The sequence below is a fragment of the Oncorhynchus tshawytscha genome, linkage group LG20, assembly GCF_018296145.1.
Source record: "Oncorhynchus tshawytscha isolate Ot180627B linkage group LG20, Otsh_v2.0, whole genome shotgun sequence".
Classification (NCBI taxonomy): domain Eukaryota; kingdom Metazoa; phylum Chordata; class Actinopteri; order Salmoniformes; family Salmonidae; genus Oncorhynchus; species Oncorhynchus tshawytscha.
In genome coordinates, this window is record NC_056448.1 from 18,616,766 (window position 1) to 18,639,677 (window position 22,912).

A 22,912-nucleotide genomic window follows, 5' to 3' on the forward strand; every position below is an offset into this window, starting at 1 on the left:
ATGCACTACTCCTGAAGCAAATGTAGAACTTGTATTATTCAAAAACATCAAATACCATCAAAAACCATCATAAATTTGAAAAAGACTGATATGATATGTTGGCCATATCGCCCAGCCTTACCGTAGCGTGAGTCCCTAAATGAGATTCTAGAGTGTAGACTGGAATGAGGGAGAGTTAGCTCCATGCTGACACAAGGTCTCGGACAGAGCACAGCCAAGCACTTTTGCTTCCAAAGCCTTACCTCAGCACAGCCGTATACATAACCGCCTACACTACAACTGAAGACAGGGGCTAGGCTGCTACACACTGACAGACCCACCAGCCCATGAAAATGCTAATGGTTAACACGGCTATTCAAGTGGAACCAAAGTGGTACCGGAGGAATACACACCAGTTAATAAGATGGGTACACACTCACCATGACCTTGTGTTGGAACTGTAACGAGAAAGCTGAGGGAGCACTAGTAGCCTATATAAGTGGATATTATAATACACAACAATGCCAATATTTTAGGTATTTCTGAAAATGGTTAGCAGGCCGATTGATCTATACTCTCTAGAAGTCAAAAACCTGGTTGACAGCGGATTCATGAATTATAGCATTATTGTTTTACAGAAATAACTAACGCAGATATAGGCTTTTAGAAGTATTGTCCTTTCATGAAGGATGACCTCTAACAAGGGGGATAAGGAAGGAATCAGTGACATCCTACAGGATACATCTGGAGCAGCACAAATAACAGGCCAAGTCATAGGGACAAAGACATAGAGATAATTAAATAATCCACTTCATTACCATTCACACAAAGCCCTTCTCGTTTAGCTTAACAGTGCCGTAAAATAGAAGGATCGCTGTGACGGTTATAAGATGCCTGAGCACAATGAAAAAGCTATTGTTAGACAAAGCACAGCAATAATACAACTGATGGTCTGAATAAATGAAATTTAAAAAGTCAAGATAACAAAGTGTCTCCCTACACTCAACCTAAAGCACCACCACTTGACCGAGACAAGGCAAACTGAACGTGCTTCTTGGATCTGACAAAATGTTTTAAAAAATAAATAAATAATAATAGTATTAATATATATATATCAAACTCCAGCATCTGTGCCACCCTCCCAGCAAACCTCTACAGGCTCCTCAGCCGTGATTACCCCAACGGTTGGCTGCTAGGCACGAACAAACTCACCTTTCATCAACACACGCAAACAAACACACACGCAGCCTGTTGTGGAAAAGCCTCCTACTCCCTTCCTCTCATTCCCTGTCCATTTTTCCCCCTCTCCTCGACTCTCTTCCCAATTCCTCTCCTCTGTTTCTCTTCCCCAAATAGGGCCTCCGTTACCTTCCTCTCATTGGTATCCCTTCTCGATCTCTTCTTCTCTGAAGAGATTACCAGTCTTCCCTCCTTTCCACTCTTTACTCCTCTGTGTCTCCTTACTTCCTCAGTCTCGACTCATCCTCCTTTCTCAGTCTTTCTTCCTCTCCCCCTTTGCTCCTCTGTTATCCTTACCTGTGCTCCCCCTCTCCTCCTCCTCCCCTGACCAAGGCGCTCTGTGTGCGTTTCTCCTCGAAGCTGTGGTTCGTTATCATCTCCTGCTCAGGGGTAGCACAAGGTCCACCCAGCATACCATTATGTTTCCTTGTAGTTGTTGGAGTTCTGTCCGCTGTGGAGGCTTGACTGTGTGAGTTCCCTCTGAAACAAGGGGCTGCGCTGCTCTCTCTCCATTTCTTTTTGAATTTGTTGTTAGCATCGCCCTTTCCTTCCTGTCCGAGTTGGGGGTGTTGATCGCAGGGTTGGGGCTGCCTGCTATTGGACTGAGCCCTGGTCAGAAAAAGAATGGTCCCTGGGGACTCTACAAGATTTTAAAAATTTGTTTGATTTATTTCACCTTTATTTAACCAGGTAGGCTAGTTGAGAACAAGTTCTCATTTACAACTGCGACCTGGCCAAGATACAGCATAGCAGTGCGACACAAACAACAACACAGAGTTACACATGGAATAAACAAACATGCAGTCAATAAAACAATAGAAAAAGTCTGTATACAGTGTGAGCAAATGAGGTAGGATAAGGGAGGTAAAGGCAATAAATAGGCCATAGTGGCAATATAGCAATTAAACACTGCCGTGATAGATGTGCAGAAGATGAGTGTGCAAGTAGAGATACTGGTGTGCAAAGGTGCAAAATATATCAAATAAATAACAGTATGGGGATGAGGTAGTTGGATGGGTTAGCACAGTGTGGAGACAGGAATACATAATGAGAGCACGTGTGTGTTTGTTTGTGTGTGCATGTTTGGATAAAGGGGTAGAGCGATTAGTGAAGTGGAAAGGACAGGCTGCGTCCAGGGTGAAAGGTCAGGAGTGAGTGGCCATGACCTGGACCTCCTGCTGGACATAGCAGACACAGAGTCTGGACATAGACCTCTCCTGAGACCACATACAGTGGGGCAAAAAAAGTATTTAGTCAGCCACCAATTATGCAAGTTCTCCCACTTAAAAATATGAGAGAGGCCTGTATAATTTTCATCATAGGTACACTTCAACTATGACAGACAAAATGAGAAAAAAAAATCAAGAAAGTCGTTTTTAATAAATAAATTTGCAAATGATGGTGGAAAATAAGTATTTGGTCAATAACAAAAGTTTATCTCAATACTTTGTTATATACCCTTTGTTGGCAATGACAGAGGTCAAACGTTTTCTGTAAGTCTCCACAAGGTTTTCACACACTTGCTGGTATTTTGGCCCATTCCTCCATGCAGATCTCCTCTAGAGCAGTGATGTTTTGGGGCTGTTGCTGGGCAACACGGACTTTCAACTCCCTCCAAAGATTTTCTATGGGGTTGAGATCTGGAGACTGGCTAGGCCACTCCAGGACCTTGAAATGCTTCTTACGAAGCCACTCCTTCGTTGCCCGGGCGGTGTGTTTGGGATCATTGTCATGCTGAATGACCCTGCCACGTTTCATCTTCAATGCCCTTGCTGATGGAGGGAGGTTTTCACTCAAAATCTCACGATACATGGCCCCATTCATTCTTTCCTTTACACGGATCAGTCGCCCTGGTCCCTTTGCAGAGAAACAGCCCCAAAGCATGATGTTTCCACCCCCATGCTTCACAGTAGCTATGGTGTTCTTTGGATGCAACTCAGCATTCTTTGTCCTCCAAAAACGACGAGTTGAGCTTTTACCAAAAAGTTATATTTTGGTTTTATCTGACCATATGACATTCTCCCAATCTTCTTCTGGATCATCCAAATGCTCTCTAGCAAACTTCAGACGGGCCTGGACATGTACTGGCTTAAGCAGGGGGACACGTCTGGCACTGCAGGATTTGAGTCCCTGGCGGCGTAGTGTGTTACTGATGGTAGGCTTTGTTACTTTGGTCCCAGCTCTCTGCAGGTCATTCACTAGGTCCCCCCCGTGTGGTTCTGGGCTTTTTGCTCACCGTTCTTGTGATCATTTTGACCCCACGGGGTGAGATCTTGCGTGGAGCCCCAGATTGAGGGAGATTATCAGTGGTCTTGTATGTCTTCCATTTCCTAATAATTGCTCCCACAGTTGATTTCTTCAAACCAAGCTGCTTACCTATTGCAGATTCAGTCTTCCCAGCCTGGTGCAGGTCTACAATTTTGTTTCTGGTGTCCTTTGACAGCTCTTTGGTCTTGGCCATAGTGGAGTTTGGAGTGTGACTGTTTGAGGTTGTGGACAGGTGTCTTTTATACTGATAACAAGTTCAAACAGGTGCCATTAATACAGGTAACGAGTGGAGGACAGAGGAGCCTCTTAAAGAAGAAGTTACAGGTCAGTGAGAGCCAGAAATCTTGCTCGTTTGTAGGTGACCAAATACTTATTTTCCACCATAATTTGCAAATCAATTCATTAAAAATCCTACAATGTGATTTTCTGGATTTTTTTCTCTCATTTTGTCTGTCATAGTTGAAGTGTACCTATGATGAAAATTACAGGCCTCTCATCTTTTTAAGTGGGAGAACTTGCACAATTGTGGGCTGACTAAATACTTTTTTGCCCCACTGTATTCCAGGACCTAGCAGTGTAGCTTCCACCTTGAAAACAAGTACTTCACTTCATCAAAGTATGTAAAGTGCTGAATCCCTTATTTCTCTCACAAGAAAACAATAAATACCTCAAGGTTATACTTTGTTTTCCTTTTCCCCACTACTTTTACGACCGCAAAGGAATTATTACCTTGTTTGCTCCGATCCCTTCCAGTCAAGAAAACACATGTTACCTAGCAAAACCTACCTCAGTACAAAGTATAGAAACAAAGTACTACACCGCTCATTCCTCTCAGAAAACAACAAAATAGCATAAGGGGACACAACATCCCTTTTCCCTTTCTTTATATTAAAGTGATTAACACTCCCTCCACGTTCACTCTAGAAAACATAAAAATGTACTGCTAGACTAGGCTGTAACAGCATAATGTAAGATATAGCCTTAACTGGCCTTTAGCAGAATCACAATAACATAAGTAGCCTCCTTGCCTGAACACTGTTCGATATAACTCCTTGGAGGCAACTGGAAACCAATCAAAGGCAAATCAGCTGTCAGATCTCTAGGGGAAAACACTGTAAGTGTTCTGTACTGTAAGTGTTCTGTGCTTATAGTCACACCTAAATATATGTTTTCAACATTGATACAGTAAAAAAAAAAAAAAAAATTTAAACTCACTAATGTACAGACAAGACACTTGTCTGGAAATGTTGAAGACACAATCACAAGACATATGTTTCAAACAAATGACTCTGTTTCAAAATTACAGCCTTCAAACCATAGACAATTGGTGGACAAAGCAACCCTATAAGTAGGCTTAGCCTATGTGGTGACCACAACAAAGCCCAGTAAGGGCTAGTATCACAGTCTGTCTGTTCCTTCACTTCTCACACCAAAGGCATTCGGACAGGAAGTAAACACTTGGAGGGAGAACACAGCCCAGCCCATTATTTTCCTCAGGACTTCCTGTGGGAAGTGGAGTCCCGCCAGTGTACAAGAGGCTGTGGGCAGGTCAAAGGTTTAAAAAAATGAGGCGTTTCCACACGCAGGAGGCTCGGCACTGGACAATGGAACTTGTGATCACCTCACCCCGGATGAAAGAGAAATCGAACAGAGCTCAACTAGATGCTGTGGTATATAACCAACGTCTAATAAAAACACTATTTTGCCACGGATGCAAACAAAGCCAAAACGATTCCAAGATATTCGGGTGGAAATAACAATGATCTTTGGGCAACTCGACTTGAGTGGAATGACATTGTACAAAAACAAATCTAGTTTGGCGAGAATTTAACTACTAGCACCACAGGATGTGCCTCTAAGCAACATCTCTCAGCTTGAAATGCAATCAAAGAGTTGTTTTCTGTTGGAATCAAAAGACAAAGAGGTTGTTAAAATACATAATTACACAACCTTCAGACCTGATTTTATTATCTGTCTGTTCATACAAAATGTAGTCTTCTCTATGAGGTTAGACTTTATGATTTGTAAATAAGACTAATAAAGATAAAAGCACATTCCAGAACAATAGCAGTGTTTAAACTAGGATTTATTTCAGTAGGTGACAGAGGGGGATTTTTTTGTTAAATGACTGAGAAGGTCACTTCTGAGGACAAAAAAAAGACATTCTATTCCAAAATGCATGAAAATGTAATTATTCCTTTGACACTCATCGGAAAATCAAGGACAGTTTCATTTGATCCCAATAACGTCTCCAGCCAATTCTAAATTAACCCCCAAAATAATTTAGCTAGTGTAACGTTACTGTATCTTATATAAAACAATGATTACAGACATCTATTAATAGGGTTGCGTCATAGTTGGGTTAGCTGACAACGTAACGAAAATGATGTGCGCGCTTCCATGTGGCAGAAGTCAGTGTGTTGTGATTCTGGATGGACAAATTTCGAGCAAGATTGCCAAGAAACTGCCATGTGGGGAATCATAAGTGGCTCGTTTAAGCTAATTTCATCTTGTTCTTGATATGTCTTGTTTTGACTGATTTCATGTCAATGCTAATATGGCTTCATGTCAATGCTAATATGGCTAACATTTGCTAGCTAGCTAACCAACAACTGTAACGATGTATCAGTGAGACAACAAGTGCTCATTGTGCAAATGTATATGTTTTCAATAAACATTGAAGACGAAATACAGCTTACATGTTGTCAACAATCTAAGCCAATCTGGTCTGTTTTTCCGCATAGTTGCGAACACATCGGTTTTGTTGCTAGTCATTAGAGATAGTGTTAGAGGACGCAACACTGTATCTGTTCCATTATGGCGTCAGTGAGAGCATGGGCAGCGTCATTGAGACCATCTCCATTTTGAAGTAGTCAATTATTTCTTCTACTACTTTTATGAGTTGGTAAACAAACTGAAAGGGTGCATACTGCCACCTGGAGTGTGTTATTTAAACAGATATAAAGCCAAGGTTGGTGATTTACTTCCAACCTGCAGTTATGGAATGTTTACTCAAGGGAATAATTTATTGACTGATCCCTCCTGATGACCTGGATAGAATTATGTGATCCTTCCTTAACCCATAGGAAGTCTCACCTAGTTGACTACTTCAAAATGGTGAAAGTCCTCAATTGGCACTGCCCATACTAAAACTGGCTTTTGGACACTAGAGTTCTCCATCTATCTAATCTTCCAGGATTACAAGCTAGCTATACCTTGGACGTTTCTCTGACGATCTGTTGACAATCTGAGGAAGATATGTAACTTGTTGTAACTTGTCACTCTGATCTTAAAAGAGCATCTCAGCAGAAATGTAAAAGCAAATGTTTTTTTTTTTTTTTTGTGCTGGCAACAATCTAGAATTTTATTCAGCAGCAGTGGCAATAGCGCTGTGTCCGACCACAATTGTAGCGGCCCTCTTGGCTGCAGTGACAATTTTCAGTTTAAAGCTAATTTCCGCCAATACACATTTTGCCAAGGCTTATTCCATATTTCTATGGTTTCTGAGAGACACAAACATTATAGCAAAATCAATTGGGGCACCATGCCATGCCATTTTATTTTAAATTGTCCCCGACTGTCTAGTTTTGATTAATATAGGGGAAACACATTTGCAAATTTCAGTGTCTGCCCAAACATAGGCTTACAACCTTGAAAGGGGTTCTCGGGGTCTGCATGAGCAATCAACTCAACTTCTGCATGCTAGCTTGTTCGCGCTCCAAAAAAACAAACCACTAAAGGTATTGTTACAGAACCAGATCTGAAGGCTCACACACATTTTAAATAGTTTATTTGAATCCATCAATCATATTTACAAAAAAAGGATCCAAACAATTCAAAGGTCCCTGTATGCACCTCCTTCTCCAAACAGCTAGGCTGCCCACGACAGCTGAAACAGACCAGTACCTAGCCAATTGCTTTGCCCTAGTTTTTGTCAGGTCCACAATCTGGAGGCAACGCACTGCAAGCCTGTGAACATGGCCGAGACTGCCAAATATCAGCCGTCAAATGAGCAACCCACTTGCAAAATAAGCACCTTCCCTTGGCCTAGCAACAACAATACCTGGTGTATTTGGCACACAGGAAAACACATCATCAACATCAAACCAGCTTTCCCTTACAAGAATGTTTATGCATGCGTGCTGTTGGCAAGATCCCTGGCCTCACCTCACTGGCTATAAGGTCAACAAGGCAGTCATGACTAGCAATGTACAAATCCTTGTATGAACAGCAGCCATTTACAACATGGGCAATGGACTCCATTACATTTGACTCATCTAGAATACAAAATGGATCATGGTTTGCAAGGACGTCAGAGGACAAAAATCAGTTAACCACCTAAATGAGGAACTCAATTTAACCTTGCACAATACCCTAGATGCAGTTGCACCTCTAAAAACTAAAAACATTTGTCATAAGAAACTAGATCCCTGGTATACAGAAAATACCTGAGCTCTGAAAAGCAAGCTTTCAGAAAATTGGAACGGAAATGGCGCCACACCAAACTGGAAGTCTTCCAACTAGCTTGGAAAGACAGTACCGTGCAGTATCGAAGAGCCCTCACTGCTGCTCGATCATCCTATTTTTCAAACTTAATTAAGGAAAATAAGAACAATGTATTTTTGATACTGTCGCAAAGCTAACTAAAAAGCAGCGTTCCCCAAGAGAGGATGGCTTTCACTTCAGCAGTAATAAATTCATGAACTTCTTTGAGGAAAAGATCATGATCCTTAGAAAGCAAATTACGGACTCCTCTTTAAATCTGCGTATTCCTCCAAAGCTCAGTTGTCCTGAGTCTGCACAACTCTGCCAGGACCTAGGATCAAGGGAGACACTCAAGTCTTTTAGTACTACATCTCTTGACACAATGATGAAAATAATCATGGCCTCTAAACCTTCAAGCTGCATACTGGACCCTATTCCAACTAAACTACTGAAAGAGCTGCTTCCTGTGTGTCTCTCTATCCACCGGATGTGTACCAAACTCACTAAAAGTGGCAGTAATAATGCCTCTCTTGAAAAAGCCAAACTTTGACCCAGAAAATATAAAAAACTATCAGCCTATATCGAATCTTGCATTCCTCTCAAAATGTTTAGAAAAAGCTGTTGCGCAGCAACTCTGCCTTCCTGAAGACAAACAATGTATACGAAATGCTTCAGTTTGGTTTTAGACCCCATCATAGCACTGAGACTGCACTTGTGAAGGTGGTAAATGACCTTTTAATGGCGTCAGACTGAGGCTCTGCATCTGTACTCGTGCTCCTAGACCTTAGTGCTGCTTTTGATACCATTGATCACCACGTTCTTTTGGAGAGATTGGAAACCAAATTGGTCTACGTGGACAAGTTCTGATCTGGTTTAGATCTTATCTGTCGGAAAGATATCAGTTTGTCTCTGTGAATGGTTTGTCCTCTGACAAATCAACTGTAAATTTTGGTGTTCCTCAAGGTTCCGTTTTAGGACCTCTACTGTTTTCACTATATATTTTACCTCTTGGGGATGTCATTCAAAAACATAATGTTAACTTTCACTGCTATGCGGTCACCCACAGCCGTACATTTCAATGAAACATGGTGAAGCCCCAAAATTGCCCTCGCTAGAAGCCTGTGTTTCAGACATAAGGAAGTGGATGGCTGCAAACTTTCTACTTTTAAACTCGGACAAAACAGAGATGCTTGTTCTAGGTCCCAAGAAACAAAGAGATCTTCTGTTGAATCTGACAATTTCATCTTGATGGTTGTACAGTCGTTTCAAATAAAACTGTGAAGGACCTCGGCGTTACGCTGGACCCTCTCTTTTGACGAACATATCAAGACTGTTTCAAGGACAGCTTTTTTCCATCTACGTAAACATTGCAAAAATCAGAAACTTTCTGTCCAAAAATTTGGCAGAAAAATTACTGCAATGCTCTACTTTCCGGCTACCCGGATAAAGCACTAAATAAACTTCAGTTAGTGCTAAATACGGCTGCTAGAATCCTGACTAGAACCAAAAAATGTGATCATATTACTCCAGTGCTAGCCTCCCTACACTGGCTTCCCGTTAAGGCAAGGGCTGATTTCAAGGTTTTACTGCTAACCTACAAAGCATTACATGGGCTTGCTCCTACCTATCTTTCCAATTTGGTCCTGCCGTACATACCTACACGTACGCTACGGTCACAAGAAGCAGTCCTCCTAATTGTCCCTAGAATTTCTAAGCAAACAGCTGGAGGCAGGGCTTTCTCCTATAGAGCTCCATTTTTATGGAATGGTCTGCCTACCCATGTGAGAGACGCAGACTTGGTCTCAACCTTTAAATCTTTACTGAAGACTGAATACCATCCTGAGACGAGGCTGAGTATAGCCCACAAAGATCTTCGCCACGGCACAACGCAAGAGGGGGCGCCAACCCAGACAGGAAGATCACTCAAGTGGGTTGAGGCGGACGTCTGGGTTGGCGCCCCCTCTTGCGTTGTGCCGTGGCGAAGATCTTTGTGGGCTATACTCGGCCTCGTCTCAGGATGGTAAGTTGGTGGTTGAAGATATCCCTCTAGTGGTGTGGGGGCTGTGCTTTGGCAAAGAGGGTGGGGTTATATCCTGCCTGTTTGGCCCTGTCTGGGGGTATCATCGGATGGGGCAACAGTGTCTCCTGACCCCTCCTTTCTCAGCCTCCAGTATTTATGCTGCAGTAGTTTGTGTGTCTGGGGGCTAGGGTCAGTCTGTTATATCTGGAGTACTTCTCCTGTCTTATCCGGTGTCCTGTGTGAATTTAAGTATGCTCCCTCTAATTCTCTCTCTCTCTCTCTCTCTTTCTTTCTTTCTTTCTGTCTTTCTCTCTCTCAAAGGACCTGAGCCCTAGGATCATGCCTCAGGACTACCTGGCATGATGACTCCTTGCTGTCCCCAGTCCATCTGGCCGTGCTGCTGCTCCAGTTTCAACTGTTCTGCCTGCGGCTATGGAACCCTGTCATGTTCACCGGACGTGCTACCTGTCCCAGACCTGCTGATTTCAACTCTCTAGAAACAGCAGGAGCGGTAGAGACTCTTAGTGATCGGCTATGAAACGCCAGCTGACATTTACTTCTGAGGTGCTGACTTGTTGCACCCTCAACAACTACTGTGATTATTATTATTTGACCATGCTGGTCATTTATGAACATTTGAACATCTTGGCCATGTTCTGTTATAATCTCCACCCGGCACAGCCAGAAGAGGACTGGCCACCCCTCATAGCCTGGTTCCTCTCAAGGTTTCTTCCTAGGTTTTGACCTTTCTAGGGAGTTTTTCCTAGCCACCGTGCTTCTACACCTGCATTGCTTGCTGTTTTAGGCTGGGTTTCTGTACAGCACTTTGAGATATCAGCTGATGTAAGAAGGGCTATATAAATACATTTGATTTGATTTGCAGGGTACCAGAGTGCTATGCTATATTTTGTTGGTAGAACTTGCAGCCTCGCCTTAACAGTAAAGGTGAGAATGTCCTCGCCAATGGCAGTATTCTGGTACATGGAATGGGAGACAGAGTGGTCAGCACAGTCCAGAGCAGCGAGTTTCCCCTGCAGCCTCAGGCCAGTGTTGCAGTAGCTGCATCTGTCTGATACCAAGGAGTGTTGTCCTGGATGTAGGATGAGATGTTCCATCATGGGTGACAGAAGCCTCCACAATAATACACACACACAAACACACACACACACACAGCTCCATTACAGAGACTTATGCGCAGAGCTGTACCAAGAAAAAACATCATTATAGCATTCGGTTTTTTACTCTCCTGTTAATGTTCTCACTGCGTAGCTTTAGAGATTTTATCATTTCATTTCTATACATAGCCCGGTTTGTTTTGACTGGTGGAAAGAAAGAGAGGAGAGAAAGAGGGAGGAACAGAGAAAACAGGCTCAAATTTTGGTTTTGCAGCTTAATAGACTGAAAGGTGAATTATCTCCCTCTCCTCACTCTCAAGCCTCATTTCCAATTGTTAAATGCTCCAGGCCCATACCGCGGTCACTGTAATAACCATTTGAATAACACAAAAAATAAATAACTGTACGAATGCCCAGCCGTCCCATTTTCAGTCAGCTATTTGTAATCTATTTATAAATGTTTTGACGGTTATTTTATTTTCATGAGGTCTCCATCCATAACTGGCGTTTACAGGGTTATACAGTACTTGTGCAGCCCTAATTGGCAGTGGATCTACCCTCTCTCTCAGAGAGAAATGGAGTGAGAAAGTCCGCGTGAGTGAGTATAGGAGATACAAAAGTGTGTATGTGTGTTTCTGATTACAAAAGTGCATGTATGTGTGATTGTGTGTTTCTGAATGTGTGCCTATGTGAAAGTGTGTGAATTTGTAAATCTATAAGTGTCGGTGTGCTGTGCACGTGCATAGAACACGTGTGTGTGTGTGCGTGCACATGAACATGCATGTTTTCATTGGTGTGTGTGATTCTCAGTGTTCCTCTCTCTGGGGCCCTGGTACTTCACTCTAATTACCTGCTAAAGACCTAGAGAAGGGAGTTAATGAGGACTCCCCCAGTAAATGAATGATTTCAATTAGGTACATTGAGGTAAGGGCCCCAGTCAGTCCTGCTGCTCCAGGATACTGCAACTTCAGACTGACACGGGTCATTAGTCAGGGGAAACCTTGGTTAACTTCCCTACTTTCAGCCTTGTACATATACTTTCAGACCTTATTCAAATACGTCACAGAAATACAGTAAGAGTCCTTCAGAGTAATTTAAAGTGGAATTGTTTGAGAGAGCTGGAATTTAAATTAATTGGCTGAAATGTGTTAATGTAGCTTGTCAAGAGTTAAACTAGTTAATAGTGGCAAGGAGTTGGTTAATGTGCAGATTTCTATGGCAGTCTTGAACCCTAAAGTTAAACTGATGACAAAGACAGAACAACAAGGACTAACCGTGAATCAAATCTTTATCAAACATAGTTAAAATAACTCTATGAACATTTTTATACTGTATGACAAACATAAATATATACTTAACAACCATAAAAATGCCTATGGCTTGTGTTCAGATGGAGCCTTACTTTGATAAGTAAGCAGTTCACTCTGGTAAATATTAAGTACAGAATATAAAATTATTGTCTCTTGATTCTCCTTTAAAATGGCATGGTGTCTCTTTCAAAGCGCTGGATTGACCACATTTTAGGAGCAGCTGCACTGGAAAAGCTTACAACAGGTTTTCCAGGACTAGCTAATAAACACTCCGGGCTTCAATAGAACACCTGTATCTTTCATCATATCTTTTGCTGATATTGGTCTTTAATGGTTGCTGTCGCTAGTTCATTGGCTGCTGTCGCTAGTTCGTTGGCTGCTGCCGCTAGTTCGTTGGCTGCTGCCGCTAGTTCGTTGGCTGCTGCCGCTAGTTCGTTGGCTGCTGCCGCTAGTTCGTTGATTGCCTAAATAGCACACTACATGTTGAGGGCTCTTGCAGTTCAAGACCATGCCTTTCGGGCTTTTCAACGCACCAGCAGACTTTGAACGCCGATAATGGAGAAGATGCACTGCACACCGTCACAGAACTAGAACAGAGTCAGTGCTGGGTCTATGTCTGTACTAAGAAGGATGCCGTTGCCATCTGGGGTGGCTCTAGCCCTCCTTATCATAAGACTATGCCTATGGTGAGAGGGAATGGAGGATGAGAGCTATGAAGGAGAACCACTTAAGAAAGTAATTAGCAACAAGCACATGGCTATATCTGACTGAGCAGCACGGGAACATTATGCATGGAGCTCGAGCACTATCACCACGACGACACACCTCTGGTGCGCTGGCACTGGCTTTTTGCGTTTTTCTGGTCAGTCACGTGAACCCTAAGGAAACAGTGATCTATACTAGAGGTCGACCGATTATGATTGTTCAACGCCGATACCGGTTATTGGAGGACCAAAAAAGCCGATGCCGATTAATCGGCCAATTAAAAAAAATGGTAATAATGACAATTACAACAATACTGAATTAACACTTATTTTAACATAATATAATACATCAATAAAATCAATTTAGCCTCAAGTAAATAATGAAACATGTTCAATTTGGTTAAAATAATGCAAAAACAAAGTGTTGGAGAAGAAAGTAAAAGTGCAATATGTGCTATGTAAGAAAGCTAACGTTTCAGTTCCTTGCTCAGAACATGAGAACATATGAAAGCTGGTGGTTCCTTTTAACATGAGTCTTCAATATTCCCAGGTAAGAAGTTTGAATGAATGTTTACGCGCCTGCTTCTGCCTACCACCGCTCAGTCAGATACTTGTATGCTCAGTCAGATTATATGCAATGCAGGACACGCTAGATAATATCTAGTTATATCATCAACCATGTGTAGTTAACTAGTGATTATGGTTGATTGTTTTTTCTAAGATAAGTTTAATGGTAGCTAGCAACTTACCTTGGCTTACTGCATTCACGTAACTGGCAGTCTCCTTGTGGAGTGCAATGAGAGAGAGGCAGGTCATTATTGCGTTGGACTAGTTAACTGTAAGGTTCGAAGATTGGATCCCCCGAGCTGACAAGGTGAAAATCTGTCATTCTGCCAATGAACAAGGCAGTTAACCAACCGTTCCTAGGCCGTCATTGAAAATAAGAATGTGTTCTTAACTGACTTGCCTAGATAAATAAAAAGGTATATATATATATATATATATATATATATACACACATCTATATATTTTTATTTTTTTACATCGGCAAATCGGAGCCCAAAATACCGATTTCCGATTGTTATGAAAACTTGAAATCGGCCCTAATTAAATCGGCCATTCCGATTAATCGGTCGACCTCTAATCTATACCCACTGCATATGTTCCGTATAAAGCAGTGGTGGAGTCCATGCTCTCACTTTCTCTCCATGTACACGAATGGATATGATGGATAGCACAAATAACCCTGACTATTTCTGTGTGATGTATGAATTATCTCCACATACAGCCCTTTGATGTTTGTTCAGTGTAGGAAAATATTAGCATGAAACAACCTCTGTTATCAAGGCTACCAGGGAGAAACAGAGCTCATTAAACTACTGTTAAGAAAAACAGCCTGTTATAAAGTTACTGATACCTTGGTCAAATATATAGGCCTAGAGCAGGAGGGTAGCTCTCCAGGAACATGGTTGGAGGGAAAACCTACAGGAAGGAACAGGGTTGGAGGGAAAACCTACAGGACAGTAGCTCTCCAGAAACAAGGTTGGCGAGCCTGGCCTAAAGACTGAACACTAAAGTGTTTCACTATGCAGACTATTCCACAAGGGAACATAAAACCACAACACCTACTATCAATGATTAATTGTATTGTTTTTATTGTACCTTTATTTAACTAGGCAAGTCAGTTAAGAACAAATTCTTATTTACAATGACGGCCTACCCCAGCCAAACTCTCCCCTAATCCGGACAACGCTGGGCCCAATTGTGCGCCGCCCTATACGCCACTCGGGATCCTAACATTATGTAGGTCTAGTTCCTAATGTTATTAAACTAACTTTAATCAAAATGTAGATGAAAATGTCTTGTTTAGCAAGTAGCCTATCACTGTCACTTGAACAATAAACGTCAGAGAAGGTGACTGTTGAATTATAGCACTCAATGTTGTCTCAATCAATATGCTCCCTCACTTCCCATAATGAATTCAGAAATGTAACAACTTCATAAATATGTGACAGGATATTTGAAAATGACCATCAAGTATACAGAGGGGACCCATAATTAAATATGAGGATAAATAAAATTAAAAAAGTGCCAGGGTAATTCATTCCTGCACTGGGTCATTGTTCTTTTTTACTCTACCTACCAGGAGAAGCTCGTAAATTCTACCTGCAGCCCCTGCTTCTCTCTTGTTTTCAGTTGGCGGAGTTAGAAGACCAATTCAGAGGGGCCGGAAATCAAGGTTGCGTACCAACCGATGGAGGCACAGAGACTACGTTCGTGCAGCCTTCGTGTCCGGTGTGATGTCGTCTCTTCCAAATCCACCCTTGCATCGATCGAGTGCCTCGACCATAGTTTATGATGCTCTACGCTCCACTGTAGTACATCAGCGGCGCAAACGATGACTGAATGCTACATTTACAATACTACGGCTGTTAAGTCACTGATAGATCCAGTCTGCTTTCCCTCACTATAAATTGAAGGTAAAGGGCTTCTAAAACATCTGCCCAGAGAATATATGTTTTTCTAGTTGATGTGAGGGTAGTGAAAAAATAAAACGACATGGGAGACGGGCTGTCTTTGATGGTCTAAGTACAGTTCATCTGATAAGGAAGTGTGTGCTTTCCCTGTTTAGGTTCAGAGTATGCGCTCGTGCATGCAGGAATGTGATTTTCTGAAGATCCTAGTTTGGAAAAAGCCAGCGTTGTGTTTGAATTGACTGGTGGTTCTGGGGAATCGCCTAAGCCCCTGAACATTGCTTAACCAGAGCTGCAGGGTTAGTAACTGAACATTGCTTTACCAGAGCTGCAGGGTTAGTAACTGAACATTGCTTTACCAGAGCTGCAGGGTTAGTAACCGAACATTGCTTTACCAGAGCTGCAGGGTTAGTAACCGAACATTGCTTTACCAGAGCTGCAGGGTTAGTAACTGAACATTGCTTTACCAGAGCTGCAGGGTTAGTGTCTGAACATTGCTTTACCAGAGCTGCAGGGTTAGTAACTGAACATTGCTTTACCAGAGCTACAGGGTTAGTAACTGAACAGTGCTTTACCAGAGCTGCAGGCTTAGTAACTGAACATTGATTTACCAGAGCTGCAGGGTTAGTGACTGAACATTGCTATACCAGAGCTGCAGGGTTAGTGACTGAACATTGCTTTACCAGAGCTGCAGGGTTAGTGACTGAACATTGCTTTACCAGAGCTGCAGGGTAAGTCAGGGGAAGAAGTAAAAGTGTCAACACGTTCATGCATAATGTTCTCTCTAGCCCCTGCTCTGTCCCTAAAGAGCTCGAACACACATTGTTGGTTACGAAAACTGAACTCTGTCTACTCACTCTCTCTCCCCCGCTCACCCCATCTCACCATTGAAATTGGCTGCAGGCCAGGCATGACAAAGTATCCATAGGATTGAAACATACCTACAGTGCCTATAGAAAGTCTACACCTCCTTTGGATTTCTTCTCATTGTATTGTGTTACAGAGTGGGATTAAAATGGATTTGTCATTTGTTGTCAACCATCTACACAAAATACTATTGTCAAAGTGACATTTTTGAAAGATTCTTGAGAAATAACACACTAATATGCCTTGATTAGATAAGTCAATATATGTTAGAAACACTTTTGGCAGCAATTACAGCTGTGAGTCTTCATGGGTAAGTCACATGATAGGTTTGCACACCTGTATTATGAAATCATTTACCCATTATTCTTTTCAAAATTCCTCAAACTCTGTCAAGGTGTTAGGGGTCGTGGCTAGACAGCAATAGATTTTCAAGCAGATTTAAGTAAAAACTGTAACTTGGCCACTCAGGAACATTCAATGTTGTCTTGGTAAGCAACTCCAGAGTAGATTTGGCTTTGTTTTTGTAGGTTATTTTCCTGGTGAAACGTGAATTCCTCTCCCAGTGTCTGGTGTAAAGCAGACTGAAGCAGGTTTACCTCTAGGATTTTTCTTGTGCTTAGCTACATCCTATTTATTTGAAATCCTGAAAAGCTCCCCAGTCTTTGCTGATGTCAAGCATAACCACACCATGATGCAGCCCCCACCATGCTTGAAAATAAGGCAATTACACAGTGATGTGTTGTGTTTAACCCAAACATAAGGCTTTGAATTTAAGCTACATTTTTGCTGTGCTATTATTTGCAGTATTACTTTAGTGCCTTCAGAAAGTATTCACATTCCTTGCCTTTTTCACCATTTTGTTGTGTTACAGCCTGAATTTAAAAAGGATTACATTTAGATTTTGTGTCACTGCCCTACACAATTAATTAAAAATATAAACTTGAGTCATTATTCAACCCCTTTGTTATGGCAAGACAAAATAAAGTTCAGGAGTAAAAATGTGCTTAACAATGTGCTTAATAAGTCATATAATAAGTTGCATGGACTCACTCTGTGTGCAATAGTGTTTACCATGAATTTGAACTTTAATGACTACCTCATCTCTGTACCCCACATATACAATTATCTGTAAGGTCCCTCAGTCAAGCAGTGAATTTCAAACACAGAATCAAAACACAAAGACCAAGGAGGCATGCCAATGCCTCGCAAAGAAGGGCACCTATTGGTAGATGGGTAAACTTTGAGCATGGTGAAGTTATTCATTACACTTTGGATGGTGTATCAATCCACCCAGTCATTACAAAGATACAGGCATCCTTCCTAACTCAGCTGCCGGAGAGGAAGGAAACCACACAGGGATTTCATCATGAGGACAATGGTGACTTTAAAACAGTTAGAGTTAATGGCAGTGATAGGAGAAAACTGAGGATGGATCAACATTGTAGTTACTCCACAATACTAACCTAAATGACAGTTTAAACAGACGGAAGCCTGTACAGAATAAAAATATTCTAACACATCCTGTTTGCAATTAGGCACTAAAGTAAAGCTGAAAATGTGGCAAAGTGATAAACTTTATGTCCTGAATACAAAGCGTTATGTTTGGGGCAAACCAAACATAACATCACTGAGTACCGCTCTTCATATTTTGAAGTATGGTGATGGCTACATCAACGTTATGGGTATGCTTGTCATCGGAAAGGACTAGGGAGTTTTTTAGGAAAAATCCTAGAGAAGAACCTGGTTCAGTCTGCTTTCCAACAGATACTGGGAGATAAATTAATCTTTCAGCAGGATATCATAAAACAACAACCTTAAACCACAAGAACAAATATACGCTGGAGTTGCTTACCAAGACGACATTGAATGTTCCTGAGTGGCCTAGTTACAGTTCTGACTTAAATCGTCTTGAAAATATATGGTAAGACTTGAACATGGCAGTCTACCATTAACCAACAACCAACTTGGCAGAGCTTGAAGAATTTTTGCAAATGTTGTAAAAATCCAGGTGTGAAAAGCTCTTAGAGACTTGCCCAGAAAGACTCACAGCTGTAATCGCTGCCAAAGGCGATGCTAACATGTATTGACTCAGGGGTGTGAATACTTACACTACCGTTCAAAAGTTTGGGGTCACTTAGAAATGTCCTTGTTTTTGAAAGAAACGCACATTTTTCATCCATTAAAATAACATCAAATTGATCAGAAATACAGTGTAGACACTGTTAATGTTGTAAATGACTATTGTAGCTGGAAACGGCAGATTTTTAATGGAATATCTACAGAGGCCCATTATCAGCAACCATCACTGCTGTGTTCCAATTGCACGTTGTGTTAGCTAATCCAAGTTTAATTTTACAAGACTAATTCATCATAAGCAATAAAACTGGCCTTCTTTAGACTAGTTGAGTATCTGGAGCATCAGCATGTGTGGGTTCGATTACAGGCTCAAAATGGCCAGAAACAAAGACCTTTCTTCTGAAACTCGTCAGTCTATTCTTGTTCTGAGAAATGAAGGCTATTCAGTGCGAGAAATTGCCAAGAAACTGAAGATCTCGTACAACGCTGTGTACTACTCCCTTCACAGAACAGCGCAAACTGTCCCTAACCAGAATAGAAAGAGGAGTGGGAGGCCCAGGTACACAACTGAATTACAACAATACTGAATGAACACTTCTATTTTAACTTAATACAATACATCAATAAAATCAATTTAGCCTCAAATAAATAATGAAACATGTTCAATTTGGTTAAAATAATGCAAAAACAAAGTGTTGGAGAAGAAAGTAAAAGTGAAATATGTGCAATGTGAAAAAGCTAACGTTTAAGTTCCTTGCTAGGAACATGAGAACATATGAAAGCTGGTGGTTCCTTTAAACATGAGTCTTCAATATTCCCAGGTAAGATGTTTTAGGTTGTAGTTATTATAAGAATTATAGGATTATTTCTCTCTATACAATTTGTATTTCATATACCTTTGACTATTGGATGTTCTTATAGGCACTTTGGTATTGCCCGTGTAACAATATAGCTTCTGTCCCTCTCCTCGCCCCTACCTGGGCTCGTACCAGGAACACATCGACAACAGCCACCTTCAAAGCATCGTTACCCATCGCTCCACAAAAGCCGCAGCCCTTGCAGAACAAGGGGAACAACTACTTCAAGGTCTCAGAGCGAGTGACGTCACCGATTGAAACGCTATTAGCGCGCACCTCGCAACTAGCTAGCCATTTTACATCGGTTACGCCAGCCTAATCTCGGGAGTTGATAGGCTTGAAGTCATAAACAGCTCAATGCTTGAAGCACAGCGAAGAGCTGCTGGCAAACACACAAAAGTGCTGTTTGAATGAATGCTTACGAGCCTGTTGCTGCCTACCACCGCTCAGTCAGACTGCTCTATCAAATATCAAATCATAGACTTAATTATAACATAATAACAGACAGAAATACGAGCCTTAGGTCATTAATATGGTAAAATCCGGAAACTATCATTTCAAAACAAAACGTTTATCCTTTCAGTGAAATACGGAACCTAACGGGTGGCATCCCTATGTCTACATATTTATGTTACATTGCACAACCTTCAATGTTATGTCATAATTATGTACAATTCTAGCAAATTAATTACGGTCTTTGTTAGGAAGAAATGGTCTTCACACAGTTCGCAACGAGCCAGGCGGCCCAAACTACTGCATACACCCTGACTACTTGCAAAGAACGCAAGAGAAGTGACGCAATTTCCCTATTTAAAAGAAATGTATGTTAGCAGGCAATATTAACTAAATACGCAGGCTTGTGTATTGATTTCAAGAAAGGCATTGATGTTTATCGTTAGGTACACATTGGTGCAACGACAGTGCTTTTTTCACAAATGCGCTTGTTAAATCATCACCCGTGCTAGCTAATGCTAGCTAGCAACTTACCTTGGCTTCTTGCTGCACTCGCGTAACAGGGAGTCAGCCTGCCACTCAGGCTCCCTGTGGAGTGCAATGTAATCGGCCACAATCGGTGTCCAAAAATGCCATTTACCGATTGTTATGAAAACTTGAAATCGGCCCTAATTAAATCGGCCATTCTGATTAAATCGGCCGACTTCTCCTCGTAATTTAACAATTTAATTTGCATGAAAGGCCACATTTCCGAAGGCATTTCTGCCAGAAAACACATTTTGATTAAAAAAATGTTTGCATTCAAATGCCTCTCCTGTGAAGTAGTGGGGTGCGACATACGCCTAGTTTCCTGAAACGAGTCACAAATATGTAGAATTGAAGGAAATGTAGTTTAAAACAAAAAATGTAATCGCTGTCAAGAGGGGGGAGGACCACTAAAATGCTTTGCCAGTGAGGTAGGGGTGCCTTCCAATCAAACCTTGCTTAGGGCTCCCAAAAGGCTAGGGCCGGCCCTGCATGTAGAGACATGGAGACGTAGGGGCCCTGGGCCACTTGAGGCACTCAACAATGCACCTCTACACAGAGCCTCACTTCCTGTGTCTTCAGAAACAGATGGCCATTGTGACTTTCTGGGAGATTTAACCGTTCTCATCTGTGGACGATGTGAGGGTAGAAGGGAAAGGGGCCATAAATACCTTGAAACTGAAAGAAACACTTCTGTAGAAGAGCTTACACTAACAGTCAGAGCTTGCTTACTATCCCTCTCGAAAGCCCTTGGAAAACAAACAGCTTGTCAGAAGGACAGGAGTCAGAAGGAGTCAGAAGGAGTCAGAAGGACAGAGACAGAGAAAAAGAGGGAGTGAGTGCTGATTTGGAAGCTATCTGGTCTTCTATTTTCACGGTGGGAGCGTAACATACCCGAGGCACTTCGCCTACATTTTCCTACCCCTTCTCCTCCTCCCTTTTGAGAGGTATTTTGCCTGAACCTAACTCTCTCCCACCTGGATTTAATATGCTGCAAGCAGGGGGGACTGCGGGGAGAGAGAAAGGGGTAGAGGACTAGCTCAGATGAGTCTGAGCCATGAGCTGGAGGGGCACAAGTGTTTACAGAGGGACGAAAGACAGACAGCTCTGACTGAAACCTTCCAGAAATGACAGCCAACTCGCTTGGGTTATAAGAAAGGAGTCCTACTTCTTGGCCAAACCTTGAAATGACCGAGAAATGGGTGACAAGTGAATTTCACAGAAACCCTAACGACACTAGTAACCACTTCCAAACCAAACCTTTAAGACAAAGTAAGAGAAAACTCAGATCCAACCCTTTTCAAATGAACAACTACCTCTTACACAGTGGACCTGAAAGACCTAAGAGGCAAGCCTCCAAGCAAGACATTAGACAGTTTTGATGTGGCCAGTAGACAGTTTTGATGTGCCCACTTGTACAGAAATGTGCAGTCTTACCTCGCCCCCTTCGATCTCCAATTTTCCGACTGTTCCGGAAGAGTTCATGACTTCCCCAAACTATCAAAAGATATTAAGATTCCAGAGCTCTCTCTCTCCCGACAGAAATGCGATGAAAGAAAAACGCAGTCCCTTAGTCCCTTGTCTTCAGTTGCATGTAGTCTCCAGTGCCGCTGGCTGCTGTGGCAAACCACCTTCATTCAGAAAAATCCCACACTGTGATCAGAATGAACACACACGCACGCATACACGCAAAAACCAAAAGGTGGAGGTAAATACACATACACAAACCCGCTCGTGTTCAGAAGTGCACAGTCACACACACCGGCACATGTTCCATGATCCGTTATCAGTTAAGTCATTAGCGCTCCTGCTGCCCCTCAGGAGAACCGTTCCCGAGTGTAACCAAGGAAAACTGATGGAGTCTCTCTTGGCTGGCTCGCCTTTTCCCTGCCGCTCCCCCGTCATCTCCACGCGCTGCCGCCACCCGGGGCCAGGCTCAGTGCGTCTGTGTGTGTGTGTGTGTAGCGGGCAGCGTTCCCCAGTGTGTTATCGTCTCTGCTGCTCCACTGTCTGTCGGATTCCAGTCTACGAGCAGTTGTTCCTCCTTATCCCCCTCTCCCCTTGTTCTCTCCACCTCCTCTCTTCGATATGGATTCAAGTTTTAGCAGCACCCCCCTCTCATTCCTTCAGTCGGTCTGTGCCACTCCCAGACCTCTCTCTCTCTCTGAAACTCAGACAAGCACTCACACCAAAGAGTGCCGTGGCACTAATGGTATGTTCAACAGAGTGCATGCTCTCTCCCTCTCTCCCTCCCTCCCTGAGCTCTAGAAATGGCAGCATTCCAGAACTTTCCCTCATCTCCACTCTTGGAGGATGTTAAAGCAATTAAAGTGCACTTCTGGCATTGTGGCTCCTCTCGTAGACTTAATTATAGTGTGTAGGGTACGCTAATAGACCAGTTCATTAGCAGCCCATTCAGGCCTCATTAAATTTGAACAGATTGGAGCACTTCATTAATATATTGATGACTGGTGTTTAGAGCAACCAGTAATGAACGTTTGACTACATGGATCAACGCAATATTTGTTAGCCGATAAGCC

The 22,912-nt window shown here is 42.3% G+C and overlaps 1 protein-coding gene across 5 annotated transcripts in view; it reads right to left on the bottom strand.

The window, feature by feature from the left end:
• The window catches only part of LOC112219349 (colorectal mutant cancer protein), a 119,053-nt gene that overhangs the window by 76,038 nt on the left and 20,103 nt on the right, over positions 1-22,912 (bottom strand). Inside the window, exon 1 of one of the 5 annotated variants that reach the window (XM_024380515.2) lies at positions 21,810-22,546. The exons of the other annotated variants lie outside the window; for them this stretch is intronic. Within the exon in view, the coding sequence (XP_024236283.1) occupies positions 21,810-21,857 (48 nt within the window). The 5' untranslated portion in view covers positions 21,858-22,546. Of the gene's footprint in view, positions 1-21,809; positions 22,547-22,912 lie in introns of those variants that run through there. 5 annotated transcript variants of the gene reach the window in all.